Here is a 26,139-nt window from a genome sequence, read left to right on the forward strand (position 1 = left end):
GAGCCTTTGTCCATTCAGCATGTCTAGCCCTGGACTGCAGACCCATACCTGTAAGTGCTCATTTTTCATCTACTCTTTGGGTCTAACTTATTAAAAGGTACATCTTACTCCAGCACACAGCGGATCAAGACTGACTTTTTTTTTAAATCTGATTATTTTTATTTGACAATTGCAACAATGATACAAAACATAAAATACATAGAACAAATAAAATAACACCCCCCCCCCCCTCCCACCCATCTCAATGCGGTGTCCACACCGCCTCCAACAGTAACCCTACCCAGGGGCGTAGCGTTAGAGGGTGCAGAGGTAGCAGTCGCTACCGGGCCCAGGAGCCTGAGGGGCCCAAAGACCCTTGTGCCGCATAAGAAGACACCAGTATTATAGAAAGTGCATACTGGTTCAGCAGTTATACCCCTGGCTGGAGGGAAGGGTTTAGGTCAAGAATTTGGCATTGGGGAGGCGCCGTTTCAATTTTTGCCTGAGGCAGCACGAAGGCTATGTGCTTCCCTGCCCCTGGCCACAAAGCACTGAGGGAAGGGGGGCCCAAGCTGAACTCTTGCACCAGGGCCCATGAGCCTTTAGCTATGCCCTTGACCCTACCACAATCCTACCAGAATTCAAACCCTCCTCTCTCAACCATCACATCCTTTGGTCATCTGTTGATAATTCTGCCTCTACGACAGTAGCTAGATATTCTCATACCATCTAATACCCATATCCTTGTTAGTTCCTGGGAATCTAATCCGGATCGCACAATCCAGAACTCCCACTGTTTCTGAAATTTGTTAAGCGCCCCTCTTTTCAAATAAACACCTCTCTCCAAACGTAACATTTGGTTTATGACTCCTACCAGCTCTTGCTATTTGGGACTAATCGATAGAATCCAATATTTCGCAATCCGTTTCCTAGTGCATTACAGAGTTTTTCGCTATTGCCAATCTATGCCCTTCCGACACTGCGAGATCTTGTGTGTGCCCTGACACCCCAACAGTTGGCGTCCTGGGAATCTCAGTGTCATACACGGTATCTACCATCTCAAACACTTCCGGCCAAAAAGTACCCAATCCTCTGCAGGACCACATCATATGTATAAGGTTTGCCTGCACCTCTTCACAACGAGGGCATTCGATCAGATCCCTATCAAGTGTTGAGGATTTTTACCACAGCTCTCCGCAGGATTACCATCAGGAAGGAGGACCTTGATGGACTCGCTTCTATAGCGTCTATTTGAAGTGTCTGTATACTACTGTGCGCTTGTGAGTATAATATCAGGTGTGCTTGCAATCGACAGTAGCAGTACTTCACCACCAGTGTGATTTTGGTATTCCATAGGAGTCAGTGGAGGAAAAGGGATTCCTGTGGAGATTAATGATTAACCCATACGTGCAGAAGTGGATACTCTGATTCTGGAGTGGTTACCTGAAACACGCGCGGTCTACCAAAATGCATTGAACTGCTAAAATGTGAAGTTGCACGTATTGCGCCAAAATATGCGCATCATTAATTGCCGATTTGCGCAATCGCGAATATATTGGAGCACTCTATCAAGCTATTGTAATGTTCTGCCGTGCCAACAATTTTCTCCAGTCTCAGGAAACTTCTAGCAGCTTGAAAAATGTAGCAAAAGTGACTCACGCCTGTATTGCGCGCGCAATACGCGCATATTACATTGCCGATTTTCGCAATCAAGAAAATAATGTTGAACTCGCAAATTTATGACGAATATTCACGAAATATCGCAAATTCACTACTTATAAGAGGCTGATGCCTGTACCACCTGGTCAAACAGCGCTGTAGTAGAAATAGTTGCAAGGATTTCCTTCCCTTCACATTGAATAGCATGTCTTAGCTCCAAATATGCATAAAAAACTGACTTATCTAGGCCAAATTCCGTTTGGAGTTGTTGAAAGGGTTTAAATATATTCTCAAAAACCTGGTGAACATATCTAATCCATTTCTGTGGCCATCCCTCAAAACCCTCCAGTTTGTACAATTCCCATAAATAGGCATTGTGCCACAGCAGAGTATACCGTATTTAGTGCAGCCCTTAATGTCCAACAGATCCCTAACAGTGCACCATACTTTATGCATTACCTGGAAAGTAGTCAAACTAGGGGAATGTACTTTAAAGGCATGCGCCTCCAGCGCCCCAAGTGGGGTATGATCCACTATAAGGGACTAAATAATGGATTTCCTAGTCGTTCCTAGTAGTATTGTTTCCTGATTCCATCCCTGTAAATGTTGAAGTTGTGCGGCAAGAAAATACATCCAAGGATGCGGCAATGCCACTCCACCACTATCTTTAGCCAGCTGTAGCTTAGACAGTTTAATTCTAGGCACCCCTCTCTTCCACACAAAGTCCCTAAATATCCCGTCAATTCTCCTAAAAAGTGCCTGGGGATCCAAACTGGAGCGTTGTGTAGAATGTATGGCAATTGGGGCATTAGTATAATTTTAATCAGGTTTGCTCTTCCTATCATGGATAGCGGTAGCTTAATCCAGGCCTCAGTTTTACGTTTCATCCTATCCAGTAGGGGCAGCAGATTGAGCTCGATATACTCCTTGACATCCCTAGTGATCCCCACTCCCAGATATTTGAATTTAGCCACCCATAGTATGGGAACCCCTACCAGGCTACCTGGAGTCTCTCGAAGGTCCATAGGCATTATGGCCAACCTAGACCAGTTAATGGATAATCCTGAAAACTTCCCAAACCATCAATAATGCTCATTACTACGGGCAGGGATGCTAATACATCGTCAATGAACAAAAGGAGATCGTCAGCGCATATAAAGCCACACCATGGCTATATTTGAACCCTTGAATCTCCGGGGACCCCCGCAACAGGGCCGCCAATGGTTCAATTGCCATTGCAAATAATAGCAGTGATAGTGGGCACCCCTGTCTGGTACCTCTCTCTAGACTAAAGTTGTTTCATAGTTCATTATTAACTTTAATCCTGGCCATGGGAGTAACATATAAAAGTTTTACCCAGGATATAAAGGATGGCCCAAAGCCCATTCTTTCCAGAACCGCCCACAAGTATCTCCATTCTACACTGTCGAACGCCTTGGCAGTGTCCAGCGATAAAACTGCTTTATCTGGCAAGTCGCCCGGAAACGCCTGAAGATTAAGAAATAGCCTTTTCAGATTAATAGCCGTTGACTTCGCCGGCATAAATCTGGATTGATCTGGATGAACCACTGATGTGACAACTTGGGACCGTGTTGCTAATACTTTGGCTAATATCTTTATATCCGTAGCAATGCCACTTTTGATAAATCTCCCCGGGGCACTTGTCTCCTGGGTCAGGGGCATAGCTAAAGGCTCATGGGCCCTGGTGCAAGAGTTGAGTTTGGGCCCCCCTTCCCTCAATGCTTTGTGGCAAAGGGCAGAGGTCCACCTAGCCTTTCTGCTGCCTGAGGAAAAATTTAAATGGCACGCCCCATGTCAAATTCTCAACCTAACCCCTTCCCTTCAGCCCTACTTGGGAAACATTACATACAGTGATACAAACATACAGGGTAATACAATGCCACATACCTCTTACATCTAGTGACGTCTCCTCTGATGTAGACATTTTCTTTCCTCATCTTCTCCATTCAGAAACAGTCCCCCCTGAAAATACTAGCACCACACAGATAATTATTATTCTTATTTATTATTAAAGCGCCATTCATTCCATAGCGCTGTACATATCAAAAGGTGTATACATACATAATACAGACAATTGCTCTAAGCATGAACAAGACTAGTTACAAACTGGTACGGAAGGAGAGAAGGCCCTGCCCATGAGGGCTTACAATCTACAAGATAGTGCCCTCTTCAAAAATTATTGGCATACAGTTCCCAAAAGAATAACTGTTGCCCTGACAATAATAGTGTAAACATAATGTCCCCCAAAAATAATTGTGCTAAGCTGATGCCTGGGTGCCCCCCACAGTAATAATGCTCCCCACCAATAGTAATAGTTATCTGTTAGAGTGCATTGTGTTAACAGTGTCCCCAATAGTAATAATGGCCCCATTGTGTCCATACTAGTAATCATGTTCCCATTAGTCCCTCGGTAGTAGTAATTCTAAACTTAATTCTAAACGTAATGGGTTGTCCAGGATTTTACAATTGAAGGTCTATCCTCAGGGTAGGCCATCAATGTCTGATTGGCGGGGTCTGACAAAACTACAGAACTTCATCCACAATGTAGTGGACAGGGCTGTGTAGTTCCAGCTCCGAAAATCTCCTCTGAAACGGCTGATAAGTGAGGGTGCGGGATGTCAGTGAACTGGCCATCAGTTATTGATGGGCTATTTGAGGATAGGCCGTCACTGCCAGTACTTAGGGAACATGAATCTACTGAAAGATTCCCTTTGGGAGTAAGTTCTCCCCTATTTGATGAAAATCACAGAAATAAGATAATAATGCACTTAGTAAAGTAGATGCAAGCATTATATATGGACAAAGTCCTCACTCTGATATGATAATATCTGAGACACTTAGCCAATATATTTTGATCAAAACACATCTGAGCCCGCCTACCAAGCGCCAAGGTGGTCTCAGGTCAGGCGGGTCCTACGCTAAACCTACCTAAGCCATTGGGCTTCTATGTTCAGGAGCGCAGACGCCACACATATGGTGTGCTGCTCCTAGTCACCTCCATGTGCATCAAGCAAACAATGGGGGGAGGAGGAGCAACACATCCATATGTACCACCTAATCAAGGCGCTCTATTGGATAGGAAGGGCGCTTGGTAGGCGGGCTCAGATGTGTTTTGATCAAAATATATTGGCTAAGTGTCTCAGATATTATCATATCAGAGTGAGGACTTTGTCCATATATAATGCTTGCATCTACTTTACTAAGTGCAGTATTATCTTATTTCTGTGATTTTCTTCAATAATATGGCCAGTGACATCCGCAGATTTGTATATCATACCCTGCAGGATGTTTTTATCTTAGTTTTTTCTATGATTTTTTTTCTCCCCTATTTGATGGCCTGAGGGTGTGGTGGATGACATATGGTTTTTATTTTTTAATTTGCCTGTGGTAAACTAAAATGTACTATGTTGAAGCACAGTGCAAAAATTCACGGCAAATAATTCATCTTTTTAAGGCCTCAAAAACACGGAAGCCGCCCGTGTGCCTTCCGCAATTTGCAGAACGGAACAGGCGGCCCATTGTAGAAATGCCTATTCTTGTCCGCAAAACGGACAAGAATAGGACATGTTTTATTTTTTTTGCTGGGCCACGGAAGGGAGCAACAGACGCGGACAGCACACGGAGTGCTGTCTGCATCTTTTGCTGCCCCATTGAAGTTAATAGGTCCGCACCCGAGCTGCAAAAACTGCGGCTTGGATGCGAACCAGAACAACGGTCGTGTGCATGAAGCCTAAGGATGCAGACGTGTAATATAAGCAGTGTCTGCATTGTTACCATGCAGGCTGGCTGCATACGCTCTTGTGTACTGTGCTGGTTGCTTGGGTGCTGCGTGCTGGCTGCGGCTTTCTAGCGTGTGACCTGTGGATTTGTGTACTCCCTCTGTCTTGTATGTTTCACAGTGCAGTTATTGTGACACTGTGCTGCCGCGAAGGCTGGCTGCCTGTGCACATGCGTACAGACTGCGGTTCTCATTTCCATGTATGCTGGTTACTTGTGTGGTGCGTGCTGGCTGCGCTCTTCTACAATGTGAACTGTACCCTGTGAAGTGTGTGTTCCCTGTGTCTAAGTAGGGTTAATGTTTCAATGTGTTTGCATCTGATTATCAGGTGATCAGGGGCCTTAATTGACCTGTGTGCTGCATACCTGGAGATCAGTCTTTCTCCAGGAATGGTGTGTGCATTCTACTGACCAGTGTGTTTGTGATCTTAGGCTAGGACTACACGGCGACATGTGTTGGGCAACAACATTTTTAAGAATGATAGTCAATTGTGTTGCACTGTGACATGCTACGACTGCAATGCGACAGTCGCACAAAAGTCCAACTTGGAAGGATTTTTTTGGCAACTGTTGTGTCGCAGTCGCAGCATGTCGCAAGTCACACTGTGACACAATTGACTTTGATTCTAAAAAATGTTGGCCAACTTTTCGGTGACAAGAAGTCGCATGACATATGTCACCGTGTAGTCCTAGCCTTACCCTGACTTATGTGGTCACCCTGATATTTCATTAACGTCTCCATGTCTTAGGCCTCATGCACACGACCATTGATTTGGTCCTCATCCAAGCCGCAGCTTGGATGTGGACCCATTCACTTTAATGGGGCCGCAAAAGATGCCGACAGCACTCTGTGTGCTGTCCGCATCCGTTGCTTCGTTCCGTGGTCCGCAAACAGAACATCACAGATTATAGACACTATATAAGGCCCAGAGCATTGGAATCTGCAATACAGACACCGTTTTCTGATGCAGTACAGTATTGGTAACAGAAAACCACAGATTAGGCCAAGTTTATTGGAATCTGCAATACAGACACTGTTTTCTGATGTAAAAAAAGTATAACCTGTCCTATTCTTGTCCGTTTTGCGGACAAGAATAGGCAGTTATATCAATGGCTGTCTGTGCCGTTCTGCAAAATGCGGAACGCACGCGGACGCCATCCGTGTTTTGCGGATCTGCAATTTGCTGACCACAAAACACACAACGGTCGTGTGCATGAGGCCTTAGTCTGTCTGCAAGTTTCTACTATGTTACTTTGTCTCAGAATTTTGTATGTCTGTCTGTGATTGCCATGCACCCAGTTCCGCATGGGGTCCAGGCATGTTAACATGTCTCGTCTGTGATCACGATGCCCCTAGTTCCACATGGGGTCCAGGCATGTTACTATGTCTTCATGTTTGGTATGTTCATCTGTGACCACCATGCACCTAGTTCCACATGGGGTCCAGGCATGTTTCTCTGACCTCTTCATGTTTCTATGCTCCCTGTGTCCATATCAGCATGGGGTCCTGGCTACATATGTCTGTATGTCTCTGAGTTTGTCCTGTCTGTCAGTGGGTGCCACACTCCTTATATCCAGTTCCACATCGGTTCTTGACGACGTGGCCCGGCTGTGTACCTGTTACTTGGTCTGTGTCTGAACAGTGTCCTATGTTGCTTGTTTGTTTGGGTTCCCGCTGGTTTGCCTGTGTTCCTGGTTTTATGTTGTGCTTGGACCTCTGGCGGTATACACTGGCGTCTGTTTCCTTGCAGGTTTCTGCCGAGTGTACTGGAACCATCCCAGGAGGTAGCGGTCCAGTCAATCCCCTGTGGTGATGACCAGATCCCTGTATAGGGATTAAAGGGTGAAGACAAGGGGAGCAGTGGAATAACGCCTTTAGGATTTGGCCCTAAGTCAAACTGGTCACTTGGCCCAGTGGTCCTACATCTGCCACTGTTTCCTACCTGGTTGTCCAGGATTATTTGGGTCTGGTCACTTGTTTAATAAAGCGTTTCTTTTTGGCCTACACTAGGTCTGTTTGTTTTCTGTATGCGATATGCTCAGGAGTTTTAGTGACCCTAGAACATGACAGTTGGAAAGGGAACAAAGAGGGGATCTGGAAGCATTCTTTTGGTTCGCTCTTTGGGTTTTCTGATGAACATCATTATGTTTGTATTTTACTTTGTTTGCAAAATCATAAAAAAGGGCATGACGGCTATTTTACGGCTGCCTTTGAAAGTGAAGGAAGAGACTGGCTTTCCTTAAATGGATAAAATGGTTTTTCTGGAAAAAATAATTCTAAGCATTCAAATCATGTTTAGTGCCTGTGAATTGGGGTTTTCTTTTGTTTCCGATTTATCCCGATGATACTTGCTTTGTTCTGCAAACACATTGCTCTTATTATTTCCTCATGCTGTTTTCAAGTAATGATCAGTTAGTGCCAAGCAATTTGAGAATTCTGTACTGTACTCTGTACCCACGGTGCAATGGTAATATGCGAACAAGTGGTTAGGCATATATTGCTGTTAAAGCAGATATGTCACGTCTCCTATGGGTGCTACTGTATCAGAGTGCAGCACAGGATAGAGGAAAAGATGTTACGCTCAAGTATATATAGTTTATATGTGTTATCTTGAAAAAAGATAACTTTTAAATTGCTGCCACTGCACATACGTTATTGGCAGCTTTCCCTGAAATTTTGTATATACTGTAGGGTGAGCTGTAGTTTCTGGAGGAAGCAGGACTTACTGGCTGTTTTTGAGTAGTCTCCTTCTTACACATTATATCATCACTTACATGTACGGTATGTTGCACCGAAGCTGTGACAGCTGTGCTCCAGCAAAAATAGGAGGAAGCTTTGATCCTGGTGTTTCACCATTTTTGCTCGTCAATCAAATCAGATTGCGGTAATGACAAAGGGAGGAAGGCGTTCCTTTTGTTACCTCAACTCATAGAAACATAGAAACACAGAATGTGTCGGCAGATAAGAACCATTTGGCCCATCTAGTCTGCCCAATATACTGAGTACTATGGATAGCCCCTGGCCCTATCTTATATGAAGGATGGCCTTATGCCTATCCCATGCATGCTTAAACTCCTTCACTGTATCTGCAGCTACCACTTCTGCAGGAAGGCTATTCCATGCATCCACTACTCTCTCAGTAAAGTAATACTTCCTGATATTACTTTTAAACCTTTGCCCCTCCAATTTAAAACGATGTCCTCTTGTAGCAGTTTTTCTTCTTTTAAATATTCTCTCCTCTTTTACCTTGTTGATTCCCTTTATGTATTTAAAAGTTTCTATCATATCCCCTCTGTCTCATCTTTCTTCCAAGCTATACATGTTAAGGTCCTTTAATCTTTCCGGGTAAGTTTTATCCTGCAATCCATGTACCAGTTTAGTAGCTCTCCTCTGAACTCTCTCCAAAGTATCAATATCCTTCTGGAGATATGGTCTCCAGTACTGAGCACAATACTCCAAATGAGGTCTCACTAGTGCTCTGTACAGCGGCATGAGCACCTCCCTCTTTCTACTGGTAATTCCTCTCCCATTCTGCTAGCATTTCCTGCTGCTCTATGACATGGTCTGCCTACCTTTAAGTCTTCTGAAATAATGACCCCTAAATCCCTCTCCTCAGATACTGAGGTTAGGACTGTATCACTGATCTTATATTCTGCTCTTGGGTTTTTACGCCCCAGGTGCATTATCTTCCACTTATCAACTCCAGCCCCAGAATTGTGATCGCTGTTGTATATTGACATCATGAGGGTTAAAAAAAGCTTCCCAGAGCTGTCCAGTATATAAGTCCCTCGTAGGGAATACATTATATAAAATTGCATTATACTGTAGTTAGTTTTAAGGGTACATGTTCACTCCGGGAAACACGCTCTGTGTGGTAGCATTATTTCCTGTCGTGAACTCTGCTCCTGTGGCAGAACCTTACGGCATTTTAATGATTTATAATGCAGTGTGTTCCCGCCCGACATCGTCTGTAAGGAATTGTACTTACATAATGTGGACTTACCTTTTGAAAGGTAAGATTTTTTAAGGGGTTAAAAAGCTTTTTACAAGAAAATATGGAATCAAATCATGGAAAAAGATTGTATGCACCTCTAAACTCATCACTGTCAAAGAGGGACACTTATTGTTCATTGTATGGAAGTCTATTTTCCTGTATATTTATACACTTTAAGGCCTATTTCCCACGGGCGTGTGCACCCAGTGGTCATGCTGCGGCCTGCATTTTGCACGAGCACAGTCCGTGGGGCAGCCGCAGTGGATCGCGGACCCATTCACTTGAATGGGTCCGCGATCCGGCCGTTCCGCAAAAAGATAGGACATATTCTATCTTTTTGCGGAACGGAGGTACGGGACGAAACCCCACGGAAGCACTCCGTAGTGCTTCTGTAGGGTTCCGTTCCGCAAATGCGGTCCGCAATACGGAAATGGGGCGCACATGCCCTTGGGAAAGAGGCCTAATTGTTGTCTTAGCGCACAATAGAGCAAAATCATCTGAACATTGAAATTTCTAAAATCCAAATTGCATCAAATAATAAAATAATATACAACACTGGGTCTAATATACAGAGAGGAACCAGATGAACATTTTCTGGATCAGTATTGTAATTGTAAAATTGAAAATCTGTTAAGGAGAAAAGAGGGACACAGAGGGACTTGGCTCAAAAATAGGTCCTGTCTCTCCAAAAAAGGGACACTTGGGAGGTCTGTCATCAGCATTCCTCTTTCCTATGCTAGAGACCCACTGGAATTATGCTTTGTGTTACGTGTGTTTACTTATCTTTATATGTTTTGATACTTTTGTTAACCTTTTGAAAAATGAATATACAAATTATTTTATATATATATATTTTTTTTTTTTTTTCAGGTTAGCTCATGGGTGACCTGGCTGATCCTTGCTGCGGGGTCCATGGAGGAGAAGCGGGAAGTGTTCTCCCATTTGGTGCATATCGCAAAGTGTTGTTGGAATATGGGCAATTACAACGCTGTGATGGAGTTTCTGGCAGGACTCAGGTACTACTTAACTGAAAAGAGGTGAAAGCCGCTGTTATAAACATCAATTGGCACAACGTCAGATTTGGTTTTAAATAGCGCTACAATTACAAACTTTTGCGGACTGTTTGGAACTAACCTGAAGAGGTCATAATGTTTACATGCTTAAAGCAGTCATGTTTAATCTGTTAAAATATTAAGTATAGTTAAAGTAAATTCTAATGCCAGTGAAGTAGTTGAAAGAATGGAAAACATTGAAGATGGCGTTTAGAGTTTGCAGGTCTAAACAGCGCTCTTCTGCACGACATATCATTTCTCTTAGCTTTATAAATTGGCATGAAATATACTTTACAAAGCGTTAAGATAAGTCTGGATATCTGCAGCCTAAATGGCTCTCCACAGTCGTGTGACAGCATGAGAGAACTTACTGTAAAAAGAGATTTGTAAGGTCCTGAGGTGGACCACTTGTTGGCTGATGTCAAATTTTAATGTAATGTAAATGCTGTTATGCTTTGCCTTAGGTCAAGGAAAGTGTTGAAAATGTGGCAGTTTATGGATCAAAGTGATATCGAAACGATGAGAAGCTTGAAAGATGCCATGGCTCACCACGAATCTTCCTCAGAATACAGAAAAGTGGTGAACAGAGCCTTAAATATCCCAGGTTGCAAGGTTGTTCCTTTCTGTGGAGTCTTTTTAAAAGAACTGTGTGAAGTTCTCGATGGAGCCTCAAGTTTAATAAAACTGTGTCCTCGCTACAATTCTCAGAATGAAACACTGGAGGTAACCTTGGCAGTTACATCTTGTGATAACTGTGTACTTACTTTTAATTTCTGTGCTGTCTTTTGCAAACATATCTGTGAATGGGGGAATAGCTAAAGGCTCATGAGTCCTGGCGCAAAAGTTCAGCCTGGGACCACTACCAATATATGGTGGTCAAAGGCAGTGATGATTAATACCTATCAGTCTACCTTGTGCTCTAGGGCAATGGACAGGTTAATATCAGTATACCTGTGGTCTAGGGTAGTAAGGGGGTTAATGCCAATATACCTGGTGGTTTAGAACTATGAATGGGTTTTTACCTGGTGCTCTAGGTCAGTGACAGGGTTAATATGAAAACCTTGGTGGCCTAGGGCAGTAAAGGGTAGGAAGCAGTGGAAGGGTAAATACTGCATACGTGGGGTTCAGTGGTTACTCACTTCTCCAGTATCCAGCACTGATGGGGGTGACATGAGAAAGGTGCTCATAGGTTGAAAAAGTACAGTAATTGTGACTTCGCTAGATAGAGTATTGCTCATCTTCTATGGTTGTGCAGATAGACACAACACTAGCGTATAGCCTGTAGGAGTCAATTGACTGCTCGTTGCTGCCACTGCTAAGGTTGTGGTCCTCAATGGTCAGGTGCCAACCAGTAGTAGGGCAGGAAAGAACGTATGTGGAGGATTGAGTGCTGAACTCAAGCTCCAGATATGATTTTTTTTAACATCTCCGAGATGTTGCAAATCAGATGTAGAGCTTTGGCCCAGCACTGAGTCCTCCACCTACATTAGGCTCCAGCATGGCCCAGGCCATAATTGACTTACCTCTATCATCAGTGCAAGGAGGGGAAAGTGCAGGGAGGGAACAGAGAGAGAGACATCCAGCTGTAACTGTACTTCTGCACAGTTTCTTCTATGATCAGGCAGAGTGATGCAGGAGGGCTCTGCTTGATCATCATTAGTGTGGTGAGGGGGACCTGTGAGACTTCTTGGCTTAGGGGCCTGGACACAACTGTGACCGCTGCAACCCCTAACGCCATGCTGCTCTCTGTGAATCCAGCTTGTTGTTCTGACATGGAGTGGGATCATTGGATAATGAAATAATATACGGTCTCTGTATATGTACAAAATGTAATATTATACCATCAGTGAGTGGGCATAAAGATTGGTCTGCACCCCTGCAGTGGTTAGTGGTCACTTGATCCGCAGTTGATGAGTTTAGCTAAATATATTATAGTAAGCTCCTGAGATACACCACATTAGAGAAGGTATTACAATAAATACAATATTAGAGATTGCATAGAAAAAGAACTTCAAGAGAATGGGTAACCACGTAATGCGTAGCTAGGCTAAGGCCAGCGACTAGGAAGCGCTCATAATAATAATAGAGAGAGATCCAGTGGGACAGGACTTTCTTCCCTTTCTGTGGGTGAACAGCAGCTCATCACATGTGACAACCAAGCACCTGCATCTCTCATGGCAATCAGCTCTTAATTCTTTCTCCCTTGCATAGAAAATAGTCCTTCACTATAGTCCTAGAGATACACATGGTATGTAATGCACCACAATTTCCTTCTCCACTGTCTCGAGAGATGAAGGATGTCTGGGCAGCTTCACTTGCTTAAAGGGGTTGTCTTACTTCAGAAAATGGCATTTATTATGTAAAAAAAGTTAATACAAGGCACTTACTAATGTATTGTTATTATCCATATTGCTTTCTTTGCCAGTTGGATTCATTTTTCCATCACATTATACACTGATAATTTCCATGACTATGACCACCCTGCAATCCAGCAGTGGTGGTCGTGCTTGCACACTATAGGAAAAAGCACCAGACTATGTGCCCTCCCACGGTCCAAGCCACGAGAAAGGCCGGCACATTTTCCTACAGTGTGCAAGCACGACCACCACTGATGGATTGCATGGTGGTAATACCATGGAAACGAGTAGTGTATAATGTGATGGAAAGATGAATCCAGCCAGCAAAGGAGGCAATATGGACAATCACAGTACATTAGTAAGTGCCTTGTATTAACTTTTTCTACATGATAAATGCCATTTGCTGAAGTGAGACAACCCCTTTTAACTATAATATCACTGTGCTGACACTGCGAAGAGAAAGAGAGCAGCAAAGCTACTGAGCCTTTGGACCAGAAGGATAAACAGCAGGAGGAGCTACCAGAGAAGAAAATGTCATGTATATAAACAGCTATTTATAAACTGTTTAATAATAATAAAAAATAAATAAAAATACAATAAAAAAATAAAATAAAAATAGTGGTAGCGACCCCTGCGGTTTATCCTTCTGGTTCACCTTCTCCAATGTTCAGTAGTGGACTAACAAGCTCCGTAGCTTTGCTGCTCCCTTTCTCTTCTTATATATTTATATTGCAATAATACTTGATTTTCAATGCCCTATTCCAGGCATGGCCAACCTGCGGCTCTCCAGCTGTTGTAAAACTACAACTCCCACCATGCCCTGCTGTAGGCTGTCCGGGCATGATGGGAGTTGTAGTTTTGCAACAGCTGGAGGGCCACAGGTCGGCCATGCCTGCCCTATTCATTGCGTAGCAAAACATTTCGTAGGATGACTCCTTTAAGAGAAATACGATCTTGCTATTTTGTTGAAGTGGAGACCTGGGATATAATGCCACATAAAAAAAAACTTGATGTTTTATTAGATATTTAATAGACATTGAATGATTTCAGTACATCAGATGTACTATGGTATGGCACATAGATAATCTTTAAAGGAGTTGCTTGATGTGAATTGGCCCACCTCAGATTGCAAGTCCCACTGCAGCCAGCTGAATGGGTCACCGTGCAATCAGCTGGGGTATCCCTGTACAGGTAGTTGTCTTACTGTGTGGTATTCTGGATATAGTGGGTGCTTCCAGAGATTTATTTATTTATTATCCCCACTTATATAGCGCTAACATATTCCGCAGCGCTTTACAGACATTAGCATCACACTGTCCCCAATGGGGCTCACAATCTAAGATCCCTATCGGTAAGTCTTTGGAGTGTGGGAAGAAACCGGAGGACCCAGAGGAAACCCACGCAGACACTCTGAGAACATATAAACTCCACTTGCACGCAGTGTCTATGCACATAAAATCTATCTTTGACCCACACTGAGCCAGAACCATGAAAAGGTAACATGAAATCGTTGGTATATTTTGCAGTTTGTGTCTGACTACAATGGGCAAGACAACTTTATTCAGCGAGTAGGAAAAGATGGCTTAAACAGTACCGAGAAAGAATCTACCGTCAATAATATCATGCAGACCATTCGTAGCTGCAACCGCAGCCTGGAATCTGAAGAAGGTGAAGACAATGGTAGCGAAAACGGCACCCTGAGAAAAAACTCTATCATGGACAGAAGCCGATTTCAGTGAGTCAAGTACCTTTCTTTTTATTTGTTGTGTTTTGGAATCATACATGTATTGTTGAGTATTGTTGAGTTAATACAATGCACATGAACCTTAAAGGGGTTGTCCGGGTTCAGAGCTGAACCCGGACATATCCCCGTTTTCACCCAGGCAGTCCCCCTGACTTGAGCATCGGCGCAGTTCATGCTCCAATGCTTTCCTTTGCCCTGCGCGGCATTTTCTGGAGTTAGGGCTGCCAGGCGGAGGGGTGACATCACCGGCACTGATGGGCAGGCTTTAGCGCTGCCCTAGCCTGTAAAACGGCTAGGGCAGCGCTAAAGCCGGCCCACCAGAGCCGGTGACGTCACCGAACACACTGATGGGCGAAAGCCTCGGCCTGGCAGTGTGTTATTGTAAAAAAAAAGAGCACTATCCAGCGCAGGGCAAGGGGGGGCTGCCTGGGTGAAATTATGGGTAACCCCTTTAAGGACCCTTTACATGGACCGAGAATCTGGCAGATAAAAGCTAACGAGAGTTCATTGGAAAGCTTGTTAGCGACTATCTGCCGCTGTAAAAGTGCCTCCGATGAACAAGAAAAACGACGAGTTAGTATGGGGACAGGTGATGGCATTAGCGATTGCTCCTCACCATACTGTGGAGGAGATCACTGCATATAAATACAGCAGTCTCCTCCACTGACAAGCAGGCGCTTGTCGGGAAGGAACGCTTTCTTCCTGATAATCGCCTGCTATCTCTTCCTGTGTAAAGGGACCTTTATCTATGAAACACCTAATGGAGTTTTTTATTTCTTTTTCTTCGCATTGTGAATCCCAGGAAAGTAAGACATGCTGCTGCCAGACCAACTCTTGCGTTTCATAGTTTGGGTGAACGTTTTTCATAAAGAGGACATGTCAGCTTTTCTGACAGTTTTTATGAAGTAAATACTTGTATTCCCCATGGAATGGCAATGCTGGAACATCTTTTATTAGAACAACGCGTTGTGCTGGTCCTCTGTTGTTCTTCCTAGAATCCTGTGAATAAATTGGCAGTTGGCAATAGACTCCCTGTATCAGACTATGTACTGACAAAATCTGTGATCATTTCCTGATTCTAAATTTAATCAAAGATTTATTCACTATATTGTTATTTTATGAGGAACAAAAGTATTTAAAGAAAACTTGTCACCATGAAATACAATGCAATCTATAGGCAGCATTTTATAGAGCAGGAGGAGCTGAGCAGATATATCTGTCAGTCACTGTGTCGCTGTACACAGAGCGTTATCAGGGATTGATAGCATTATCTGTGTAAGTGTGTATACATAGATAGCTGTCACTGATAATTGTACATGGGGAGGTGTTATCAGTGATTGATAGCATTATCTGTGTAAGTGTGTATACATAGATAGCTGTCACTGATAATTGTACATGGGGAGGTGTTATCAGTGATTGATAGCATGCTCTGTGTAAGTGTGTATACAGAGATAGCTGTCAGTCACTTATAGATGTACACGGGGGAGGTGTTATCAGTGATTGATAGCATTCCCTGTGTAAGTGTGTATACAGAGATAGCTGACAGTCACTGATAATTGTACATGGGGAGTAGTTATCAGTGATTGATAGCATTCTCTGTGTAAGGCCCCCTGCACACGAATGTTTCTTTTTTCCGTTTCCGTTCCGGTTTTTTTGTGTTCCGTTTGCGGTCCGTATGTTTTGGGTCCGCAAAAACAATGGAAGGTACTCCGTATGCATTCCATTTCCGTATTTCCGTTCCGTTCAAAGATAGACCATGTTCTGTTATTGCCCACAAATAACGTTCCGTGGTTCCATTCAAGTCAATGGTTCCGCAAAAAAAACGGAATGCATACGGAATGCATCCGTATGTCTTCCATATCCGTTCCATTTTTGCGGAACCATCTATTGAAAATTGTATGTACTTACTGTTTAAACATTATTGTATGCTTCCGTTTCCATTTCGCAAAAAACGGATCAAAAATGGAAACCAAATGGAACGGCAAAACGGAACAGAAGCGGAACAGAAACACTACTGAAATGGAAAAACCGATCCGTTTAAAACGGACCGCAAAACCATACGGTCGTGTGCAGGAGGCCTTAGTGTGTATACAGAGATAGCTGTCACTGATAGCTGTACACAGGGGAGGTGTTATCAATGATTGATAGCATTCTCTGTGTAAGTGTGTATACAGAGAAACTGTCACTGATAGTTGTACATGGGAAGGTCTGAAATTCAGATATAAATGTATAAATTGCAGGTTTTACAGAATTTTTTTCAGCAAAACCATATAATTAAAGGGGTTCTGTAGTTTCTTTAAACTGATGATCAGCTGTTTGAGAAGGCAGTGGCGCTCCAGGAGTGCCGTGGCCTTCTCACTGTTTACCGCAGGCCCAGTGACGTCGCGACTTGTATCAACTGGCCTGGACGCGGCTGAGCTCCATTCAAGTGAACAGAGCTTAGCCGCGCCCAGACCAGTGGATACTAGTCGTGACGTCACTGGGCCTGCGGTAAACAGTGAGAAGGCCGTGGCTGACCCCCGCGATCAGATGCTGATGATCTATCCAGAGGATAGATCATCAGTTTAAACAAACTGCAGAACCCCTTTAAAGAGAATTAGTTAGCGACTGCCTTTGGACAATGTCTCATCTATTCTGGAGTGGTAGCCAGGACTTGTGATTCAAGATGGTGCTCAGCCAATGTAGTCTATTCAACTATATCCATGCTTCCATGCATTCCATGCTATATATTCAGGGTGCACTTATATGCCGCTCCTCACGTCCTCACCATATGTTAAAAACATTGCTTTATTACACCGTCACCCGTTCTTGTTTGTATTGGAAAAAGCTATAAAGTGACAGGTTTTAAGGATTGGTGAGTGGCGCAGCTTTTCTCTCTTTTAGATATATGTATCAATCTGCTCAGCTCCTCCTGCTCTATAACATGCTGCCTATGAATTGCACTGCACTTTGTGGTGACAAGTCCTCTTTAGTAATAATGTCAGAAGAGTTGGCGCTTTAAAAGAATTGAAAATATGAAATAATTGAGCATAATATAAAAATGAGGGCAACCACTCCTTAAAAAATATTGGCTGTCCATGATTTTTGGATACATTATATGATAGAGGGGGATGCTCAGTTTGGAGCCTCTTCTACAGTTTGGAGCCTCTTCTATTTTGACGTTTTAAACGTATTTTATAAATTTTCTCTAAAAAAGATGCATAGAATCCCCTTCATTAAAGAGGTTATCCCATGAATTGAAAAAAAAATATATCCTCCAATGTAATTTTCACCCCCCTCTGCAGCTCTGGTCTCTTCACTTTCTGGGTGCAGGCTGCAGCTCGTCCCATGTGACAGTCAACTGCATCTCCCAACGGTGCATTGCAGTCAGCTCTCGCTAACTCTCCCACAGTTGCTGAAGCTCTCTTGTCCTGTCTTCCTCCTCTGCACAGAAAATAGTCCCTCACCAATGAGTGCCCTAATAAATGGCACTACGGTATGCACTACCATGACCAATTTCCTTCTCCACTGTCTAGGGAAAAATATAGCTACATATTACTATAAATTTAGAAGTAGGGACGAATGAATGAAAGAGGTTTGAACCACTTCACTGTAAGATCACTACATCTGCACTGAGAGGAGGAAGGGAGCAGGGAAGCTACTGCACTTGTGGGTCCACCACGGAATGCAGGAGAAGGTGGACTAGAATTTTGGTAGCAGAGGGAAAATGTAATGTACATAAAAAAAAAAAAAAAATTAAAATATTTTTATTTAATGTATATTTCAGTAATACTTACTTTCAAATGTCTATTCATTTCATACTAATACTTTTCAAGGGATAACCCCCTTTAATGGAGTATTTCTTCTAAACCTGGAGGCATACTGAGAACGTCATACATACAATTCACCAGAAGCCAGCACCGTTTTTTGTTTTTGTTTTTAAATATGCAGAATTCATGTCTGTTAGGCTGGATAATAATGTTTTCTAAAATGAGCGCAATTACTGAATTACCGTCTATCCCTGCTCAGTATGGAGAAAATCGTTTGCTTTGACCAATTCCTTTAAGATTTCATGCAGATGAATAATGACATGTTGAAGGACAACCAAAGACCTTTGTCACTGAGAATATTGGGAAGTCATTTATTTTCATTTCTGAACTAATCCTGTGGTTTCCTGTACAAGTCTGCTGATTTCATTTACCTGCAGTGGTAAATCTCATTTTAGTGGAATAATTTGTTTTGGGGAATAATTTTCTTAATATCATTAAAAGCATCTGGATGAGGTGTTGTGAAATGGTGCCAGATTTCTGGTCCCATATTTTGCATTACTTTGATGTTTTCCGCATGTGTTTCTGTGGGCTTTTGTTTTCCTGCCAGTACTGTGGGCCGTATGGATTTTTTGTGCATATATCCAATATTCAGACAGTGTCTCTTAGCCAAAGTCCAAACATTTTTGTATTTTGATGTCTAAGCAATTACTACTGTGTTACTTCACTAGATTTTTAGCTGAAGAAGGATTGTTGTACAGTATTGTACTTTACCATAAAGATGCAATACATTTTACCTTTATGTTACCTGAATCGGATCTTTATTCTAATTCCAGTGGTGTTGAATGTTACCCCGTGAGTTTGAGTAAAGGCTAATGATTAGAGATGAGAGAATTGATTCAAAACCAATCAAATTTGTCTGTAATTTTCCAAAAATTCTGATTCCAGCCAAATCTGCATCTTTGGCAGTTCAATTGCATTTCTCAAAATGAACCATTTTACAGGTCAGGAGGTAGAGAAAATGTAGATTTATTTTCAAAGATTTCTATTTTTTTTTTAAAAGAGGTAACACAATATAAAAACTATACAAATCTGGTATCATTGTAATCTTATTGACCCACAGAAAAAGGATGTCACAGTGGCGTACCTCCAATAGAGGCAGACCACGCAGCTGCTGTGGAGCCAGTGGAGAAAAGGGGCCTGCAGTGACCCAAAGGCCCTGCCCCCTATTATCCCTATCATCAGTTGAGAAAGCTAAAGGACCTGTGATGATATCATCACAGGTCCTGTACATCTGGTAAAGGAACTGCTCAAAGAATGGTGTAGTTCCCTGGTTGGTTAGGAGCATCTGCCAGAACCTGTGATGACATCTTCTTCAGCATCACAGGCCCTGTACATCTAGTAAATGAACTGCACAGAGCATCATCACAGGTCCTTCAACCCCCCCCCCCCAGCAAGGATAACTGCACTATGAGCCTCCACTAGGCCTAGAATGTAGTGGTAAAAGGAGGTCCTCCTCCTTTGTCTTCATTTGCACCCGTTTCACTATTCTAACTCATATATATATATAGTACTGCAGACAGTTACAACCACTATTTCCTAATATTTAGTTATAATATATAACTGACCACATATATCTGTACACAGTGTGTCTACTTCGTACTTCTCAGATCAGTATACTGCTCTCTCTCTCTCTCTCTCTCTATATATATATATATATATATATATATATATATAAAATATACAGAGGTGTACTGACATCAGGTACAAGGTATAATAGATGCAGTGTGTTAAGATATATAGTATATACAAGAGTGTACTGGTATGTGAGGTACGAGCTGTCATTTATACCTCATACCTCACATATCAGTATACTGCTGTATATATATATATGTATATGTACACTCTGCATCTATTATACCTCACATATTAGTACATTGCTGTATATACTGGCCAGGAGCGAGTAGTGGGACTATGACTATGAATGGGGTATGGGGGCTCAATTTATATTCTTGCTATGTGGCCCAGTGATTTCTATGTATACCCCTGGGATGTCATGTCATTTTTAGAGCATAATGAATGCTCTAATATCAAAACCCCAAAAAAACGTGGTGGGATTGTGGATTTTTTTCAATTTCACCCCACAATTATTTTTTTTTGCCATTTTCCAATACAAGACATGGTAAATTAAATGGTGCTAATAAAAAAAAAAAATACTTGTTCCGCAAAAAATAAGCCCTCATATGGCTATGTGAATGGAAAAATAAAAAAGTTATGGGTCTTGGAATGTGAGGAGGAAAAAACAAAAATGCAAAAACCAAAATGGGCTTTGTCTCGAAGGGGTTAAAGAGATTGGAGTGGTTGGATACAGTCCTCAGAGACTGTCATACATGACTTTTCAGGGCAATCTGAGCATTTTCGATTTGATTTGAATTTATTGGTACCTGTATCGAATCTGAGGACCGATCCATAGAATACCACGGTGACCACCTCAGATTTTCTGCACTAGCCCATTGGGTAACCATGTCCGTACTCTTTAATGTGACCCCGGAGAACAGAGATATAACATGAAAGTCTATTCCACTGAGGTACTGCACATTGATTGGTATTAGCATCTGGGCTTGTTGGGATAACCAAATAATACCATACAATAATAACCTTCCACCGTATTATTAAAGATAGCTAAACCTCTGGTAAACATTGATTAAAAGAAGTCCCTACTGTTTAATATGACTTCCTAGACATGAAAAGCTAAAATGTAAATTACAATGAAATGCAATGAAACATAGTAACATAGTAACATAGTAACATAGTAACATAGTACATAAGGCCGAAAAAAGACATTTGTCCATCCAGTTCGGCCTGTTATCCTGCAAGTTGATCCAGAGGAAGGCAAAAAACCCTGTGAGGTAGAAGCCATATTTCTTCTCTTTAGGGGAATAAAAAATTCCTTCCCGACTCCAATCAGGCAATCAGAATAACTCCCTGGATCAACGACCCCTCTCTAGTAGCTATAGCCTGTAATATTATTACACTCCAGAAATACCTCCAGGCCCCTCTTGAATTCCTTTATTGTACTCACCATCACCACCTCCTCAGCCAGAGAGTTCCATAGTCTCACTGCTCTTACCGTAAAGAATCCTCTTCTATGTTTGTGTACAAACCTTCTTTCCTCCAAACACAGAGGATGCCCCCTCATCACAGTCACAGTCCTGGGGATAAATAGATGATGGGATATATCTCTGTACTGCCCCCTGATATATTTATACATAGTAATTAGATCTCCCCTCAGTCGTCTTTTTTCTAAAGTGAATAACCCTAATTTTGATAATCTTTCAGGGTACTGTAGTCCACCCATTACAGTTATTACTTTAGTTGCCCTCCTCTGGACCCTCTCCAGCTCTGCTATGTCTGCCTTGTTTACAGGAGCCCAGAACTGTACACAGTACTCCATGTGTGGTCTGACTAATGATTTGTAAAGTGGTAGGACTATGTTCTCATCACGGGCATCTATGCCCCTTCTGATGCAACCCATTATCTTATTGGCCTTGGCAGCAGCTGCCTGACACTGGTTTTTGCAGCTTAGTTTGCTGTTTATTAAAATTCCTAGATCCTTTTCCATGTCAGTGTTACCGAGTGTTTTACCATTTAGTATGTACGGGTGACTTGCATTATTCCTTCCCATGTGCATAACTTTACATTTATCAGTGTTAAACCTCATCTGCCACTTATCTGCCCAAGCCTCCATTCTATCCAGATCCCTCTGTAGTAGTATAGTATACTGTCCTCTTCAGTGTTAATTACTTTACACAGTTTAGTGTCATCTGCGAAAATTGATACTTTACTATGCAAGCCTTCTACAAGATCATTAATAAATATATTGAAGAGAATAGGGCCCAATACTGACCCCTGAGGTACCCCACTAGTGACAGTGACCCAATCTGAGTATGTACCGTTAATAACCACCCTCTGTTTTCTATCATTGAGCCAGTTAGTTACCCACATACAGATGTTTTCTCCCAGTCCGAGCATTCTCATTTTATATACTAACCTTTTATGTGTTCAATCTTTTAGGTTAGTTCAGTTCTCCCCACTGTCTCTAGACTCCATCACCACTTGACCTCTCCTTCCACATATTCTAGCCTTCACTTTATACTCCTATATTAGTTTTTACTTTTCTTTACTTTTGTTATTATTCAGTTGCATGTATTTTGTGTAAAACAAAACATTTTGTTCATGAAACATTTAGCTTTGTTTTGTCATATACAGTGTGTGTGTAGCTGCAGGAAGCTGTTCTATGATACATCTGTAGGACTGGCTGTCTGATGGCTTGGGTCTCCAGTCCCTCTCCGACCTCTTGTAAATGATCTTAAAGAGAATATGTCATCGAAAAATGACCTGCTGTTTAAATCACTTTATATTTAACCTATTTTTTAGGTTATTTTTAATTTTCCATGGCAAATTTTATATTTAAACTGAAACCAAAAATCCTGCATTTTTGGCACTGGCCACTAATTCTAATAATAGTCACCACTTCTTGGTCTGTACAGATCACTTTACTGCAGTTACCTGCTTATCTGTCATTCCAATCCTGCCTGTAATGATATCACCTCTGTGTGTAGATAAGGCAGGATCCACCATTCACAACTTATCTATTATTTGCTTGTACAATGACATCTGCACAGGTCACAGATGCCTAGAAGACTCTCCCAAAGAAGTCACTGAGGTCCCCTCCTGACCATTGTGTCTATGGGGCTGTCGTATTTTTTTTATGCTTTCTAAATGCTGTTAAGAACGGCTCAGGCAAGATGGCCGCCCCCATAATCATGTTCAGGGAATAGAATTTAAAAAATCTACAATCAGAAAATAAAAACAGATTAGAAAAAAAGGAGAAGCGTTGCTATCAGATTTTAACTGGCAAATACATTTTTTGGTGACACATTTCCTTTAAGATAAGCTGATTTATGATCAATCTGAGGGATTTATCATAGACTGACTTTCTGATGATGGCTGCGTAGCGTATATACTGTACATATCAGCTGTGGAAGCCAAACAAAGCAATATATATCATTTATTTAATTGATTTTTCATTTAATATTGAATTAATTAAAGACCATTATATTATTATTTTTTAATATTCTTATCCTGTAAGTTTTCTTTAATAAAAAGATACATTTTTATATTTTTTGGCTCATGTTACCTGCATAAATAGTTTTTTTTTCCTGAATCTTCTGCTTGGATCTTCAGACATATCCATCATGTAGTATCTATCCATCGTGTTCCTAGTAATCATCTCCGTCTCTCAGTTTCCTTTGTGGCATCTCATAAAACCCTTTTTTGTTATATTTCTGGGCACAGATTGTGTATTTGTTGCTATGTTTCATTATTGTATTCTGTTACCACCACGGTTAATTTTCCATCAACACTATTTGCTATCATTTGGTCTCAGGCTTGGTGTTTAATAGCAGCACTTGCTTAACAGGGTGATTTTCCATTGACAACAGGTTGTATATTATATTAATGCAGTGTAAAGCCTCATTCACAAGTCAGCATTTCACGGATGTGTGCTGTACGCGTTCTCCACGGACAGCACAGGTCCCCATTCATTTTAATGTGTCTTTTCAGACATCAGTGTTTTAGAATGGTCTGTGGTCCGTGTTTTCAGCACGGATGCATGCTCTATTTTCTCCATCGCGTCCATTATAGTCTATGGGTCCGTGAAAACCACGGATCATTAAGAAGAGATGCTTTGAAAATTATTTTTCAGCTGTTCAGTGTCAGTGAAACACGGATGGCACACGGACAGCAAAAACACGGATCCTTCACGGACAGCTTCACGGATGCATCACTGACCACCTGCTCACGGATTTGAGCACGGACGTGTGAATGAGGCTGGTATTTTTAGCTTAGAGAAGTATGCCCTCTAACAAGCGTGTCCTCATTTGATTTTTTTATTCATAGCTCAAAGAAAAGTCATGAGTCAAACAGAGTTCTGTAAGTTAACTGTTTGCGTTTGCCGATATTGACTAATTGTTTTGTGTTTGATCTAAAGCTCTACTGAAAATTTTTATGAAATTTTGATTCAGTGCATGAATATCCATGTGCTTGTCTGAACAGTTTGTGTTGAATCTTCTTTCACTCACTGTTGATTAACTTAGTCGGTCATGCAATAGTTTCTTACCAAACGTTTTGTCTTGTGTTGTAATCCTATAAAACCGGCATGCTCAACCTGCGGCTCTCCAGCTGTTGCAAAACTACAACTCCCAGCATGCCTGAACCAGGGCATGGTGGGAGTTGTAGTTTTACAACAGCTGGAGAGACGCAGGTTGAGCATCCCTGCTATAGAAGATGGAGTGTTGCAACCTATCTACCATATAGAGCATGGCTACATAATTACTGAACTGTAGTAGATCCTGATTTGATCACAATTCTAGATATCCAAAAATCCCTATATCGTACTACAATTAAAGGAACACTAAATATAGAAAATACACAAGAAATCCCAGAATTTCTCCTTTTAAGGGAATCTGCCTTCGGTGCACTTAACTCCTCAATTGCATTTGATTAAAAGCATTTTTTCTCCAGAACAAGGTAATGGATCACAAAGTGAAAGGTATCATTACATTTAGCTGAGCTAGCCCTACAAAGAATTGTGCCTGCTTTATCAGAGAATTTCCTGGTGACAGATTCCTTTTAATATCCTCACCCTTTTGATGCTGTTCTATCTCTTACAGCAAAACGAAGAAATATACTGTATGTGTGTGTATATATATATATATCATTCTTCTATATGTGCCCAACAAAATCAGCCATTCTCTTTCTGCCTTTCCAAAAGCCTTGGAATATATCTATCTGTCTGTCTGTAAGGCAGCTGGCTAAAGCAGGTGCTCTCCCCCACTGCCCTTCCACCAACTATCAGGAGGAAATAATTCATGTTCTCTGCAGGATTTCAAAATTTTACATTTTTAGAAACCATCTGAACATCCTGCTGTATGACTATCACTGGACTACCTTTCTACTTTTTATTTTTATTATTATTTTCTAGGTCTGGTGTTCCTTTCAAATGGCCTATAATTGTAATTTAATTAATAATCTAAATAGATAAGTATCATGTGTGCACTTACTTTCTAATATCTACAATTGTAATGTAAAAAATGTATTCCCTGACTGATGACGTGGGGTGGGGAATCTAGGGGCAGTGGCAAATAAGTTGCATGTTTACTGGACATATTGCATCTATATGTACCTGTTAGTTGAGTTCTCACTCTCTACCTGTATAAACAACTGGCAATCTAACCTTTTAAAGTTCCTTTACCACTTTGGTTAGTAGATCTAAGGCTACCCCTAGGTTTTCATCAGAGCCCACCGCAAGGTTGGTTGCACTTGGCTGCTAGAGACACAGGCTATGTCTGCAGAGTAAGGTGGCAGGTGCAAGCTCACAGGGTGCAGATCTATCAGGTGCCAAAGAGTAGCAGTAGAGTAACACAACACAAGCCATAGTCTGAGCCAGGAGAGTCAATAGAAGCCAAAACAGCAGATAAGGGGTTAAACCATAAAAAAATCTGGGCATTCAAAGCCAGCAGAAACAGTTAAAGCCTATTCAGTAGACAAGGGGTTAATCCAGAAACAAACCGAGGTCAATACACAGAAAGGTCCAACAAAAATGCAGCACTGTTCTGAGCACACCAAACTAACAGGAGCCAAGACGAATTCACCGGTAAAGCAAACAGTCAGCACAAGACTTAAATACCCCAGCTAGTTTTGGGATTGGATGCTGAGTCAGTGACCTCTTTGGCTTGGCATCCAGGC

The 26,139-nt window shown here is 41.9% G+C and overlaps 1 protein-coding gene across 12 annotated transcripts in view; it reads left to right on the forward strand.

Annotated features, from left to right (window-relative positions):
* Positions 1 to 26,139, forward strand: part of PLCE1 (phospholipase C epsilon 1) — a 323,845-nt gene that overhangs the window by 204,024 nt on the left and 93,682 nt on the right. For 8 of the 12 annotated variants that reach the window (XM_040434726.1, XM_040434732.1, XM_040434729.1 and 5 more), the window contains 4 exons: positions 10,302 to 10,447; positions 10,948 to 11,206; positions 14,367 to 14,575; positions 24,292 to 24,324. In XM_040434726.1, coding sequence (XP_040290660.1) covers positions 10,302 to 10,447; positions 10,948 to 11,206; positions 14,367 to 14,575; positions 24,292 to 24,324 — 647 coding nt within the window. The remainder of the gene's footprint in view (positions 1 to 10,301; positions 10,448 to 10,947; positions 11,207 to 14,366; positions 14,576 to 24,291; positions 24,325 to 26,139) is intronic. The other 4 variants (XM_040434731.1, XM_040434733.1, XM_040434738.1 and 1 more) reach the window with 1 other exon arrangement.

This window comes from Bufo bufo, chromosome 6 (genome assembly GCF_905171765.1).
Source record: "Bufo bufo chromosome 6, aBufBuf1.1, whole genome shotgun sequence".
Classification (NCBI taxonomy): domain Eukaryota; kingdom Metazoa; phylum Chordata; class Amphibia; order Anura; family Bufonidae; genus Bufo; species Bufo bufo.